Here is a 15657-nt window from a genome sequence, read left to right as displayed (position 1 = left end):
TAATAGGGTTGCTCAGTCCCTGAACATTCCATGTGAGCAGTCTAATTGTGTGGTCAGGCCCAGCCATCACTTCCGTGAGTCCAGTATTGCAGTGCAGGTCCAATCAAGTTCCAAAAGAGTGTAGCCTTCCATGTCCGACAGTCATATTTTCCATTTTTCAAACCTCCAACTCCCCCCCCCCCACCGTCCCCCAAACCTGACAGTGTAGACCCCTTCTTAAATAACCAGTTCTTAAACAGTAGGAGGCAATGTGTAACCCCAACCAATAGCATCAAACGTTTAGCAGGTTTGAGCTGCACTGTATGGCTCAGTTGAGCTTAGAGAACCTTCTCAAGTTATTTCTGAGGACGTTGTCGCGCAGTGGGCATTGAAACTGTGTAAATGGTCAACGGCTGTGTCAGCGTTTGCCAGGCGGAATAAGAATATTCTGTTCAATGTAGGAAATGGCATCTTCTGGGGATTCCAAAAGTGGGCGCTGCCGGCTTGTTGCACCCTCAGCTTGGCTGGAAACATCATGGCATATGGAGTTTTTTTCGCTGCCTGAGGGCTTTCTTGACTTGGTCGAAATTGTGCCTGGAAGTCCGGGTATATGTGGATACTGGCCGAATCATATTGCAGTGTGCCTTTTTTGCGTGCCAGCTGGAGTATTTGGTCCCGGTAGTTGAGTAGTCGGGCGATGATTGTTCACGGCGGGCCCCGGGTTTGGGCGGCGAGGCCAGGGATCTATGCGCTCTCTCCACGAGGAACTGGGCCAAAAATGGTGCTTCCAGGAATATTGTATGCAGTGCTTTCTCCAGAAATGTTTCCATAAGGACGTTGAGGGCTCTCTCAGCCATACCCACCACCCTTATATTGTTTCGGCGGGATCGGGACTCCAAGTCCTCAAACTTACCTCTTCAATGTCTTTTCTGTGCATAGTTACTGTGTCTTCGAGAACTCCCACCCGATTTTCTGCTGTGCTGATCCAGCTGCTTTCTTTCTGTAGATATGATCTTAATGAGGATATGATTGTGCCTATGCCAATTAGCTTAGTGTTCACTGCCGCAAACCCAGCCTGCTTTGCCACCATATAAGGATCCATGTCCTTGCCGGTAAGTGCCAGTGTCCTCGTGGAGGGGTTCTGGGAGCGCAAGTAGCATCCTCATCAGGCCATGGCATGTTGGTGAATGCGTCTATGGGCCCCTTTTTACCAACTTTTGGGCCTTTGCGGGTCATATCTTGAGGTTAGGGAGTACCTCTGGCGGTTAATTGCAGTTTTCCAATGTAGAAGCTGTGGTTCTGTTTATGCCTTGTGCGTATAGCGCCCTTTCAGTTATGGAGTCTATCCATTTCACTTCTCCGGATTGTCTCCCTTTCTCCTGTATGTGGTGCCTTTACCGGGATAGACTATTCTCCCCTTCTCGGTGCCTGCTTGTGCTCTGAACCGCATGTTATAGTGGTGCTTCAGGCAACCAGTGTGGGCCCCCTCCTGGTGCAGGCTCCAGCCACTGGTGCCTGCAGCCTAGAATGGGCAGTTGGGCACTCCCCACGTTGAGCCCGCTCGGTTCCATGGCGGTTTTATGCTAGGGGGCTGAGACATGTACCTGCCGGAGCCCTCCCCAGCCTGCAGGGGGCTGCTGCCTCCTTCTGGTCATCCGCTGGAGGCAGGCGAAAATGGTGGCAAGCATGTTGGACGGAGCTCTTCTCGCGACCCAGGTAACCGCTGGAGAGTCGCGTGTCCTGTGTGGGTCCACCTGCAGCCGTCCCTCCACGTTCAATGTTTCGGCGCAGAGCACAGCACCTCCTGCGCCGTCCGGGATTGACTGTTTCCCACTGGCACGCGGCTGCTGCGCGGGAGGCAATCTGATGGGGCTGTTTACTGCGTTCTGGGGTACGGTGCGCTTCTTAAGTTGGAACGATTAAAGCAATGATATTCCGACAGCCACCAGCAGCAATCACTCAAGTTCTGCGGTCCTCTAATTCACAGGATTTAGGCAACAGGATATTATATAGTGCGTAGCTCGACAATCAGGCAGCCATTTTCATCGGCGCACAACAGCACCCCCCCATTTATTTATCTTCTAACGTCTTTTGAAAATGTTTGTAATAAGCCATAAAGAGTAAAAAAAAAAAAAAAACTCTATTTGATACTGATTACTTTAAAAATGCACAAGTCACATGATAAAACAACCGGACAATGTGACCATCATTGTAGAATCCGGTTGATGAACAAGAGTATTGGGGTGATTTTGTTTTGAATCCTAAATTGCATGGAGGGAACCGCTCCTGTTTGCACTTCTTTGCAAAGGGCCCCTAAATGGTTTCCACAAAGTACTGGAAAAGTTAATAGCAAAATATAGGCAAAATTGCCTTTTCTCTTCACTTTTACACTACGTGGCGCAAACATTTTAAATCTCACCCACAAATAACGATTTGGAATCCGCTTGCTTTTACCAATGAAGCTACAATCATAGGTAGTCATTTTCCAAGTTCTGCAGAGTGGAAAAAGTGGCATTTTCCCCCATCCTGAATGGAAGCCTACAAGCTCCAGAATGCACATTAATGAGAACTTACAAAAAACTCATACAGACACAAAGTGAAATGAAATGCATTACAAAGTCATTGTTTCACACAGCTTGTTTTGTATCCCCATAATGTCTCATCACCCAAGAATCACACTTTAATAACTTATTAAAAGCTTATATAATTTAAAGAAAAAAGTACCTTTTGCCATCACTATTTATTTATGTTTGCATTTGTTACAGTGCGCAGAACCCTTGGGTATCTGGGCGCTTGTAACATTGATAGATCAGGAGAAAGAACGGCAGAAGAAGAGGGAGATGATGGGAGAGAAGTTGGGTGGTACATGGAGGGACAAGTATAATAGTTCCAGTACACTGAGATGAAGATGGTGGTTGATTGGGTCTAGGAGTGTGGTGCTTTAAATGAACAGCCAGGTCTTTAGGTTTTTTTTCTGAATGGCACTAATCACTTCCCGTTTTAAATAATCTGCTGCTTACACATATTAAAAAGATAAGGCCTCACTGGAAGATCCTGTGCAACACTGGCTGACTTTAAGAGGAGAACGGCAGAGCAAGGGTGCCCCATGGGGATCCACCTCTGATTGCACTCTCCAGGTAATATTTTCAATACCTTTGTTTAGGTTTGACAGATGTGCACTGTTTATACTTTGCCAGAAACATAATAGGAAATGCTCTTTTCTTGTTATTTTTAAGATTTCATAATCAATCTTCTGCGAGGCAAATGTTTATTGAGAGGGGGCAATCCTCCAGTCCCGACACCCCCATATCCCCTGCTTTGTCACTGGTGCGATACCACAGTACATAACCATGTTTGGCCCTGCCTAAATACTCAGCAGCTATATCATACTTTTCAAACAATATGTGCTAGTTTAGGGAGATGCCTCACAAGCTACGCTACCCAACGTGGTTATTTAAAGGAACCTTCCTTTAGGACGACCGGGGAGCAGGCTGGAAACAGCACTCAGCGACGCATTCAAGCGGAGAATGATAACAGACGATTAAAAAGCACGAAAGCGCATTAACGCGAATATTTTATGCAGAGGCTGAAAATGCATAGAAAGCTTTGGAAAAGCCACTCAGCAAAGAAATGCACACGATGCAGGGCTCACCCTAACAGTGATTAATGTATAATACTTTTCTGAACGCCCTGAGGACGGCCCAGAGAGGGCTGAAACACGTGTTGGCGTGGCATGTTATGTAATGTTTGCAAACAAACTCCTATAATCATAAGACAGAGATACCACTGGTCACATTAATTTGCTAACAGAAACCGTGGGCACATGTATCCATTCAAATAACCACGTTGGATAGCGTAGCTTGTGAGGCATCTCCCTAAACTAGCACATATTTTTTGGAAGGGATACCGAGAAAACTACCCTTCCTTGCCCCACTACTGCAGCAAACCCTTTAGAATAACCTATACTCAAATGCACAGCTGAAGTTGTGCGCAACAACCCACATTTGGGGTTTTTTTCTCGGACTCTCACACTTTTACTTTTCAAACCAGACCCACAATACACATGATGTATTCTGTTTGCATACAAACATTGTTAATGGTTACTCCAACAGTATGATGTTATCAAGGCAGTACTCATCTGTTAATTTTATGAAACGTTCTGGCCAGGCAGGCTAGGCTTCCACACAGACAAAGATGCATACTATTTAGGTCAGAACCCCACTGGTATGTATTGTAGGGAAGACATGGTATCACGAGTATTGACACTTGCACAATGGATACAATTTGTAAAACCTTTATTGAAAATGTTGGGGTTGGAGAAACTCCTATTTGGCCTTATAACTAAGATGGGAGTAGTCTCAACCATCAAACGATAAACAAAACAGTCCTAGTGGAGTCTCAAATCAAAATGTCCTATGCTTACAGAAGCTAATGCCTGCCCTATCTCTTCTACAAAAAAGTGTAACAAGAAGGAAATGTATGTAAAGGAAAAACCAGTGTTCAAAAGAATAGACGTAGTTGAACCAACTCTCCGCCTCACGTTAAACCTCAAGGAGTAAGGCTGTGTAGGCATGATGACACACTCTGGCTTGGTTTCTAACACTCCAAGCAGTTCCAAACCGTGGATTGAGGCCTGTCTGGCCTTCTACCTTGAAGTTTCTTTCTTGACTTTCACAATTGTATTCCAACGTAAAGTTCAGAAATATCCCCCTCTGCTGGGCTCAGACCTTAAAGCACACAGTTCACGTAGGGCCCCCTATGCCGGGCTCAGACCTCTCGCGTCACAGTTCCCCATACACTTGAAAGGGGGCTCCTTTCCCCAAGCTTATTGTACTTAGGGTCTCCCTCTGCCGGACTAAGACCCCTTTTGGATGGTGAACGCTTTCGAATGTGTGTGGCTTGCTTTACAGACCACTGCAGGACCACTTTGATTCAAAGTTCACGTTTTCTCTCACTTAATTCACTTTTGGCATTTGTTCGTCTTTTAGCTTCAAACAATGTACCTTTCACAGAGACTTTCGAATGGGCTGCTCATTTCGCCAGACCACTCTGTTACTTAGTATCGCTGGTCTCACAGCTTCCATTTCCTTAAAAGTTCATTCACAGGTCTGCCTTTCTTTGCGTCTCATCCACACGCGTGCAGCCTTCACTTGTGATATAATGTTGCTACTTAATTCGCTTTAACACACACCGGTTTCTCAGGTTGCTTGCCAACTCACCGGCTGTGTGTGCTTATTTCTTATTTTGCGATTTTCAGTTTACGAGTCAAGGTTAGTACCACAGGCTTTGCCTCGCCACCCGGTTCACCCGGCAGGGTTGCTGTCGTCCTTGAAACACAATGCAATCTTCACTTGTTGGATCTGGCCTTCTCCAATGGTATTTGGCAGTCTGTCAGAGAAAGGTACAAAGCCAATCATGAAGTACTGGAGAGAGCAAGCTCTCCCCCTTTTGTTGGTGCACATGGCTAAAACACAAACACTGCAATCTGTGTTTACACCATAATTTCATGTTTGCAAGTCTGACTACTCCGCACTATACACTCTTTTGTAATGAATAGCAGAAATTTTGAGCTTCTACCAAACTAATGCGGCTAGGGCAAAATACGGTCAAAAATAACGTTTACGGAGTTCTTTGGTTTGAATAAAAACTTAATGCAAAAACGAAAATGAAGGACTATGCAAGCTCTCTCCAGTACTTCATGTGGTGCTCCAGTTCTGTGGTTCTGCCAGCAAACATCTCAAGTCGTTGCTGGAGCAGGTCCATCTTTACTACCACCGCATCAATTTGGTTGGAGCTCCTCATTTGTTTTTTCATGGCTTTGAAGACCACTGACCTTTCCCGAGACGTAAACGATTGGTAGTCCCCGCTGCTGGTCGCTCCGCAGTCTCGGCCGTCCTTCCCGGTCCAGTCCCGATTAGGAGGCGACTCTTTCCGCGGCAAACTCTTCATCTAATGCCGCTGTGTCTGATATGTCTTCATACTTTCATTCCACCTCTTTAAGCTCGGTTAAAAGCACCTCCCAAAATGTTACATTTTATTGATGTTAAAAATAGCAGCAGAGCTCTCCCGATCAGGTTCTGTGGAAGCTGTCCTCATCGCGTGACTCGTATATTTCTTGATGCAAGTGGGAGGTGAGGATTGCCTTTGATTTCTGTGAAATGATGAATTTGTGTTGTCGTTTAAGGAGTCGCACACTTCTGACCACAATGTTATGCCCTGAACCATTTGATAAGGCAGATTTGATGTGAGTTTTTGAGTGCCGTTATCCATTAAAAATCGTTTGTTTTTCTTTCAGCCGATGGCCAGGCGATCCTTGAAAGTCTACAACCCATTTTTCAAGAGCAGGGAATGACAGAAGCACTACACAACTGGGAAGACCATGGATGCTTAGCAACGTACATCAACAAAAATGGAAGGTGAAGCAACCATACGTTGAGTTTGTACATTGAGACGTTGTTGTACACTGTTTGGCATGCTGTACCATTACAGGGGGAAGAACCTTTGCAAACAAGGCTTATACCACCCCAAAAGGACCAGTTCAGCCCAAAGTGCCACCGAGACCACAAGTAAACCCAGTCAACCTTTACGGTATTACACGTGAAACATTCCCCTGCTGATCATTATTAAGTCCTTTTTTATTATTATTATATTATATATATATATATTATATATATATTATATATATATTATATATATTATTATATTATATATTATATATTATTATAGTCATTATTAACGATTTGACTAATTGTGTACAGCACACTTTTTACTGTGTGTATGAGGTGGTCGCTTTATCTCATAGGTATCCCCTGGGATTATCTAAATACATATATTACTAAGTACGTTATCTTTATTCAGCCGTCTCATCAAATGCCAAGTTTGTAGATCAGTTTCCTCCCTCTCCTGTTACTTTTTGGCTTATAGGTAGTGGCTTTGGCTGGTTTGGAAATTGGTATGTGCAGTGCTGTCATCGTTCCCTGCATTGTAATGTATTTGGAATTGTGATTTTCTTGCTGTTGTGTCCTGGACCTGCGACTGGATCACGCAGGCCAGGCAGACTATCGCTGAGAGCACCCAGCACGCACGTTGCCATGAGCGGCTGCGGGCGTGTCACGGGCACACGGGCCAGCCCGAGGACTTGCTGGGGGCACCCAGCTGACAACTTAGTCGCAGGGTTCACCATGTTGTCCGTGACCACACGGATTCACAGCACAGTCGTGGTCACACGCCGTGACCCTGGCCTGGGGGCATCCAGGCCAACACAGCCGGAGTTGCCCGGCAGGGGCACCAGCTGCAGAGTGGTGGCCTGGCAGGGGGCCTGCAGGGCAGGCTCACTGCCTGCTACACACCGCCAGCATCACGCTGCAAACACAGCAGGCAGAAAGGACAACACAGCAGGCAGGAGTCAGTTGATATCGACTGACAGCGCGAAACCGCTCTTCCCTTTTATTGACGTTGTCACCCGTTGCACAACACGGGACACCAGCTCAAGCCCTGGCAGGGACTCGTGTTTTTTTAAGGGGTGGCACACCACAGTTGCCTCCCAAGAACATTTCCATATAGTGAAAAAGGGAACCTGGATGGCTATTGCACAATCCTGTTGAAACATAATCCAGCCGCAGTATAACTCGAACTTTCTTCACAGTGCGGGTTGTGTTTACCAAGTGCGTATTTGCTGTTTAAATCCAGCACTTAATGAAATTACAAACGCACTATTCAGCACCTGATGCTAAAAGCCTGCAAGTAGTCCTCAGGCAGCGGCATTATGCTCCATGTAAATAATGGATCTACTCGAGGAGCCAGTGCCATAGAGAGGAGCACACTCCTCCTGCTGTGACTGCAATAAAGCATAAACAGGCTTGACATTTCGTTTTCTTAAGACATTTAGACCACAAAATAATTCCTCGTTGACTCTATTGTAGTGCAAAATGTGTATTGTTGGATCTGGCTAAAGATCTCTTTATAGATGCTCATAGTGTATTGTGTCCTTGTACCCAGCGTGAAGTTGACAAAGGAATTATCTTTCAACTGAGCTCTGCCTCTGCCCTTGTCCTAAGTGTCCTGACTAGGTTTGGCTCCAACAGACTCTGATAGTCTGTTCTCAGCAAAAAAATGATAGGGAGAAGAAAAGCATACCACCTTCTTGGGAATGGTGCTCTTCATTGCAGAGACTGGTCTGTCCAATCGGTGAAATTGGATATGTTGGCATGTGGCATAGTCCTTCATTTTCGTTTTTGCATTAAGTTTTTATTCAAACCAAAGAACTCCGTAAACCTTATTTTTGACCGTATTTTTCCCTAGCCGCATTAATTTGGTAGAAGCTCAAAATTTCTGCTATTCATTACAAAAGAGTGTATAGTGCGGAGTAGTCAGACTTGCAAACTTGAAATTATGGTGTAAACACAGATTGCAGTGTTTGTGTTTTAGCCATGTGCACCAACAAAAGGGGGGCATATTTTCAAGCAAAAGGCACCCCAACTCCTTGAAATAAACATTGGTATCTCATGATGAATGTGTTCCATGGGACAGAGTCTTCCCAGAAGACACAGATGGGCTATGGAAGTGTTAGAATCATGTTCTTTGAAAGCACAGTGCTCTCAATGAAGTATACATTGCGACTCTGCCTGGGAGAACTTTCAAAAGTGAGTCTGGTAGGTTTTCGCAGGTTTTTCTCCACAGCAAATCTGCACAAGGTTTTCTGGGAAGTTCATTATAAATTCTAGCAGGTTAAGGTTGGTTCTTTCTTTGGGCAGAACGTGGGTTGGGATGGGACATGCATAAAATAACTTCAAATATTGTAGGAAGGGAGTTAAAGGTTGGGGGACAAGTAGGGGTGGTGTCGAGAATCTGGCTTTAGCAAGAGGGAATTGAGTCATGTGCATTCATGAATTTTGTCCTCGTAGGGCAGCGCATTCAACTTTGCCGCAAACGCATTATCCTACTGATGTATTTTACAGAAAAGATCTATTTGCAACCTGCAGCTCCCAGGTTTGATTCTGGGTAAGAGCATCACAGCCGTTGATCCTTCTGAAGTTGATAAAAATAATACAGTCCCAGTGGGCGATTGGGCATTTTCATGTCAGACCAACAGAATCTGTCATGTTGGGCATTGGTTTTCTTTTCATCGTACATTTATACAGTATATATTATTGAGGTTTATAATACAGCAACCTATGGACTTAATAACAGGCACTGACTTCTGAAAAGACTGTAGGAATAGGGAAGAGTCAATCATGCATTAGGTGTACATGAAGTTTCATCCTGTTCCAGGGGTCGAAATTAAGATTGGATAAGCGGGAGCTAAAAACAGCTCCTGGTTATCCATCATAAATTAGGAGCAACTACTGGGGAACAAGAAGCTAGTACATAGTTACGCAAATCTTACTTCCATATAAGATGCAAATGTATCATTTTGCCCATTATTTATGACCCCTTATGCTTTTAAATGTTGTATAGATTAATATTTATGCATTTTGGACAATCTACAAACAGAGTTAAAGTCACATGGGTGTGTTTGTTCGCAATCAGTTGGCATGGGGAGCAAAAACAAAATCTCCTGATAGCTGTTTTTGTCAAGCTAACCAGACTCTTCTAGGCTACAAACAGGAGCTAATTAGCTGGGCGTTAAGTAGGTCCCCTTGTCTCTTAATATCGAACCCGGCTGTTGGTGGTGCTATGAGGAACCTAAAGTTAATTGGTGGGACGTATTGTGACAGAGTGTCTGGTGTCACTATAGAATCGGAAGACTGCCTATGAAAGTCTTTATCCCGAAGACTTTTGAAATTGATTTGCTATCCCTCATACATCTGTCATCCACTAATTGGGGCTGGTGTGATCGTGGGCTCAACGAGCAACAGGAACAGCCGACCTTGGATAAAAGATGTGCACGTTTGCGGGACGGAGTGTGACAGTGTCTGGTGTCTAATGTTGCTGGAACTGGTCATCCCAGGCCCAGAAGGTAAGCACCTAACAACCAACCAAATGACATGAAGAAGTGCCCACAAATATGCCTTATGAAGCAAAACAGCACTAGGAACCGGAGGGCTGAAAAACCCTGAAACACTGGGCATTCTGAAACCACGACGCAAGGTGAAGAAAAAGGGAAATGTTAGGCAGAAAAACCAAGAAACGGGTACCACCTGCAGAAAAACCAAGAAACGGGTTCCTCAACAGGAGGTAAAAACATTGACGAAAAGGGAAGATGGCTTTAAAGATGCAGAGTGCTCTGTGCTTTCAACGCTGCGAGCATACCAGCAGGCAAATCTCCAACAAGGCCTAAATCCACAATTTTTAGAAAGCTGGGTGCCAGAACAAACTGTGTTAAATAAAAAATGGACACTCTTTGCCTCACACCAGATGAAATAGATTTCATGGAATACAAGAGGCCACCACTCCTTCCTGATTCAACCAAAGGGGGTGGCCACGCTTCTTGAGCAGGACATATTCATATTACAAGATACCTGGGCCACCCAAAGTTTTGTTATTGATGGCTATAAGATACTCCATAGTTTGGCTGCCCCTACAGCAATAGGGAGACCAAGTGGAGGACTGGCCATAGGGGAAGGTCATACCATACACTAATCCCCTACTTCAGTAAAAGATTTATGCCATATTGTAAGAGGATTCAATTCAACGCTACAGCTAAGTCAACGCCTAGTCTATAATACTGAATGAAAACCCTTATTGATATATCTTTAGGTCCAGTTCATGCGTTCTGGATGACTACCCCTATATAACACCCCTCTCTTGGAATCCCCCTGACCCCACTGAGTCAAGAAGTAGTTCTGTTTTGCAAGTTTAAAAGGTTTATTTGATAATTTAAAATATATATATATATCACACTTTATAACAAATTAATAATTGAATAGCACACTTAATCTGATATGATAAAGATCAACAACGGAGAATCTGGCACTAGCACACTTCTTATAATCACTAATGAGTTGACATGAAATGGATAAGGTAGCACACTGGTAAATAGGAACAAAAGTATAATGTGGTAGAGGATGCTTTATGTAAGCTCAGGTGGATGCAATATTCAATGAATGCAGTACAGAAAATACTCAATATGATTTCAACCAAACAATGTAATCACTTTTCTCTGGCAATCCCCTCCCCCCCTTGATGCAAGGCAAGGAAATGGAAGGAAAACACACAGTTCTCAGAAATGCAATCAATGTAAATCAGTTCACCCCAGCAAGCTTAGACTACAGAAGTTTGAAAACACAGGCCCAATGCTTTGATATGTGCTAGCAATGGATGAGAAATATGCTGGAAATGCTTTTTAATTCCCTTTCAGAGGTTCAGGGTGAGTGGTATCTAGTTAATATTAGTCCAGGCTCACACTAGCAATGAGGCAGGGATAGTTAGCAGGTTAAACGAATTTCTGGCAAATGGAAGGCAAGCAGCAGCTGATTTTACATGTGGAGAAATTTGCAAATCGCGGTAAAATTCGCGGATGCGCCGAGCGCTATTACAGAGGAACCACTATCTCTATCGTTTTGGGGTCCTAGGAAAGCCTAGGATCTCAGCTTCCAAATGAAAGTTACTGCAAGTCTCTAGCACAAACGGTTACGGAGATATGAGCGATTAAATAAAGGTCGTTTTTGGTTTTGCAAATTTTAAAGTTCAAAATGACAAGTGGCAGATTTTGCAGCTAAAATGACAGGTGACAGCTAGGAGGCAGTTCTACTTAGGTTAAATAGATTGAATTATATGATTTTAACTAGGAGATTGGTTCTGCACAGTTTTCTGGGTACTCACACTATATTCTTGAGTGAAATGAGCCTCATCACGGATCTGGTCAGGGTTTTAAATTCGCCTCTGGTCTCTGCACTTCACAGTGATCTGGGTCAGCTCTCTCTGGTTCTCTGGTCTGGGTCTCTAGTTCTGGATAGATTGAAGTCTCTAGTTTGGCTCTCTGGAGGTTTGATGGAGGTAAAGTATGGATTTTTCCGGCAGAGCGTCCCGCTGCAGATGGAATTGACAGTCCCTATCTGTCCTGTCTGTCTGCTTTTATGTGTTTAGAATGTGGGTGTGTTCTAGCATCACTGACCCTACCTCTCTCTCAGCTTCTAATTGGTCAAACTTCCATTTATCATTTGATTGGGGAATGAACTGTGAGTCAGAGGGATGTCATTTTATGGCTTGCAGATAGGACACTCCTCTGTCAGATTGCACACATTCTATATTTGATAATAAAAGACATATTTTACAGTTACACAGTTGCTTGAAATTACATATACATGGTGTGGCAGAATTTAGCCATGTCTCTGTCCAAATCTGCTGTTTCTAAGAGCTTGCATTCAGAAATGGCACATATTTCACTTTTTAACTGGTTTTGCAATTTCTGACATTGACCCAACTTTACATACATGTGCGCAGGGAGTAGGGACATTAACTGATGAAGTTTCAGATTTTTAACATGCATACATTTAGAGTAATATCCACTTTTCCGCTAAAACCCCCCTGAACACGCCACCGGGTCGAAAAACCTCTTAAACTGTGGGCAGAAAAATCACAAGAATTATGGTATCATTTATAAAATTTTCACATGTCCGCTCTATGAGTTATTCATCTTTTTAAAGTTATGTTCTGGCTCCAAAGGGGTGTGGTTTACCCTCAGCACAAGGTTGAATTTCTGGTTTTTCCAGTTCTGCCAAGCCAGCTTGCTCTCACAGGCAGTGCCCCTCCCCTTTCCTCAGGAGGAAGCCACTTTTTACGACCACTTACGACTCCTGCCAATAAAACCTTTGCCTGAGCCAGGACAGGGCTTTGTTCACTTTCCTGCAGAGCACAGGTAATTCAATTATCAGATAGATGGCATATCCTTAGTGTGAGCAGCAAAAGGGCAGCTAGGCCTGGGAACACAGCTGTGACTCACGTTTCACTCCTGATGGGGGTAGTTGCCAGGCAGAATTCAGTTCCTTAAGCCAGGTTTCAGATAAAATGTCACTTTTTGTTCCCCAGTTCCTGCATTCAAATAAAACTAAACATTTTTACATATGCAGCTAGAAGGCTGATTCTAAGTTTAAAACTATGACATTTAAACAATTACAAAGGCATGTGACACCAAACATAGGTCACTCATTTAATCTAAACATTTTCGATGTTAGTGTCTTTAAATCCAGTGCAACTTAAACTGCTGACTCCATAGCTCAGCCAGTTTTGTTATAAGCATTGTTCTGGGCTCTTCATTTCCCAGATTTTGTAGGCACACAAAACTCCATTCTACCAAATGTCTGCTGGTGTTCAGTGAATATTTTGCACATATTGCAATGTTTGAAATAGGCACTTTGGCTTGCCTTCAGAGAAACACAGGGTGGTTTTAAACTGCCGGCTTTTGGATAGTGGTGAGTACTGGTACTGCACCCATTTTTGGGATTTAAGAAATGAATTCCCCACAATTCTAGGTTGCATTTGGCAATCAGCATTGCCATTCCCAATGGTTTCAGACTACTGTGCGGGTAGTCCAATGGTGGTTTTAGGCAGTTTCCTTCTGTGCCCATAACATCGGCAAAAATGAGTGGCAGCCTATTCTTCATGCATTTCCCTGTGCATTTTCTGGGAAGCTCTGGCCATCATGATGTTTTCCATGTCAGTACTGCACAGTTTTGAGGTACGGCTCGGATGCATGGGTAAATACATCCCACAAGCCCCCCTCTTGCGATGTCCATTCTATTTCATGAATGGGACTCGCAAGACCTGGGATGTTTCCTCATCTTCTTCCAATAGATGGCACAGTTCAGCATCTTTTCCTCCATCCGGTACTGATCGATCGGTTCTCCTCGCCGGTCCTGATGGGAATATTGGGCGGTCCACTGGGCCCATTGGATCTTCGTTCCTGGTCTCCGGATCGCCCTCCTTGGCCCGTCTTCAGATTTTCTTTCTCCTAGGACGACAAAGGAAGAGCGGCAATACCTATTCATAGACGTTTTTCCACCACCGTTGAGATAGTGGGGCAGCATATGCATTTCATCATCACGAAACATTACATTCTTATTTTGAAAAAAAAACAGTATAACTAAGAGACAGTTTCATGCAAATCACAATATTTTAGAGACTAGATGTGGTATGTTTTATGATTGGAACTGAATTAGTCTGAGACAGTACCCGCTAGGATTCCAGAGGATTCCTCCAGTTGTTGCAGAGTGTGCCTGGGATGGCAACATTTCAACTGGTTTATGTGGACCCACTTGTCTTCCCCCGCTGCCAAAGGACCTTTGGGGATGTGGATTTTGTAGGCCACAGGGGAGGTTTTGTCTATGATCTCGAATGGTCCCTTCCATGTAGGCAAAAATTTGCGCTGCTTGGCCTGGTTCCTTTGGAAGTTGTATAGATAGACCCGGTCTCCCACCTGATATTCCTTCCTGGAAGTTTTCAGGTCATAATGGGTCTTCATGCTATCAGCTGATCTTTCTAGATTCCGCTGAGCATAAGCAAAAGCATGTTGGAGGTGTTTCCTTAAATTCTCCACATACTCATGAGTAGTGGAGGCATTTATCAGTGTCTGCTCTTGGGTCCTGTAGAGCAAATGCTGCGGAAGCACCATCTTGCGCCCAGTCATCAACTCAAATGGTGACATTTTGGTTGCAGATGAAGGGGTAGATCTGATAGCCATTAGGACCAGAGGTAATCGGATATCCTAACTTGGCCCAGAATCTGCCACAAACTTCTTTAAGATGCTCACAATGGTTCGGTTATATCTCTCCACTGCCCCAGAAGAAGCTGGTCTATAAGCAATATGCAGCTTTCTCTTGACCCCCAGTATCTCCCACATCTTTGTCATTACTTCACTGGTGAAGTGGCTACCTCTGTCTGACTCAATCCTTTGACGTAGACCAAAACGGGAAAAGATGTGGTTAATCATCAAGGCAGCTGCCGTTTCTGCCTTGCAGTTTGGGGCTGGGAGACATTCCACCCACTTGGTAAACAAGCATGTCACAGTCAACATGTACTTATTCCCCCTAGCCGAGCGAATCACAGGGCCTACAAAGTCGATTTGTAAATCTGACCATGGCAGTGTCATTCCCCTCTTTTGTAAAGGCGCCCGGTGCGTGAGGGATGATGGCTGAAATTGTGCACACACAAGACACCCCTTCAAGTATTGGTCGAGGTCCTGCCCCATGTGTGGCCAGTATGCAACCTCTCTTAAGATTTCCAATGTTGTGTGAAACCCCCTATGACCGGCAGTGGCCGCATCATGGGCGTGACTTAACATCAGGCTTCGGAATGAGGTAGGAACCACCCACTGATCGTGGCCAGCTTTGGATTTCCTTACCAGCAAACCGTCTTGGATCCGGAACATTTTTGGACATTTCATCAACACTCTTAGGTCCTCTTTCCCAATGTAATCGGTATCCGTCAGGGGAAAGTTCTCAGGGTCCTCAAGGTGCTGGTAAAATGTACCAATAATTGGATCCCCCTTCTGAGCGGTAATCAAATCAGCATCAGGGGTCTCCTTACTCCATTGTACAATTAAAAGGTCGTTGTGAGCATTTGTCTGGGACCTAGTGATGGCAGTGACCTGGATTTCCCCCAACAGGGACTCAATCTCAATTAGATCCCCTTGGATGGCTCCGGTTTTGGCCAGCTGATCAGCTAAGTCATTTCCAGTTTTGTCTGGTCCCTCTACTTTGGAATGACCCTTGATCTTTTTCCAGTAGATGGTCATCCCAT

General features: G+C 44.4%; 1 protein-coding gene across 2 annotated transcripts in view; it reads left to right on the top strand.

Moving 5' to 3' along the window:
* SMS (spermine synthase) overlaps positions 1 to 15657 on the top strand; it is a 707978-nt gene that overhangs the window by 167741 nt on the left and 524580 nt on the right. For both annotated transcript variants that reach the window (XM_069639097.1, XM_069639096.1), the window contains exon 2: positions 6275 to 6395. In XM_069639097.1, the coding sequence (XP_069495198.1) occupies positions 6275 to 6395 (121 nt within the window). The remainder of the gene's footprint in view (positions 1 to 6274; positions 6396 to 15657) is intronic.

This window comes from Ambystoma mexicanum, chromosome 7q (genome assembly GCF_040938575.1).
Source record: "Ambystoma mexicanum isolate Mex_15411 chromosome 7q, UKY_AmexF1_1, whole genome shotgun sequence".
Lineage (NCBI taxonomy): Eukaryota > Metazoa > Chordata > Amphibia > Caudata > Ambystomatidae > Ambystoma > Ambystoma mexicanum.
This window is presented reverse-complemented; position numbering and strand designations above follow the sequence as displayed.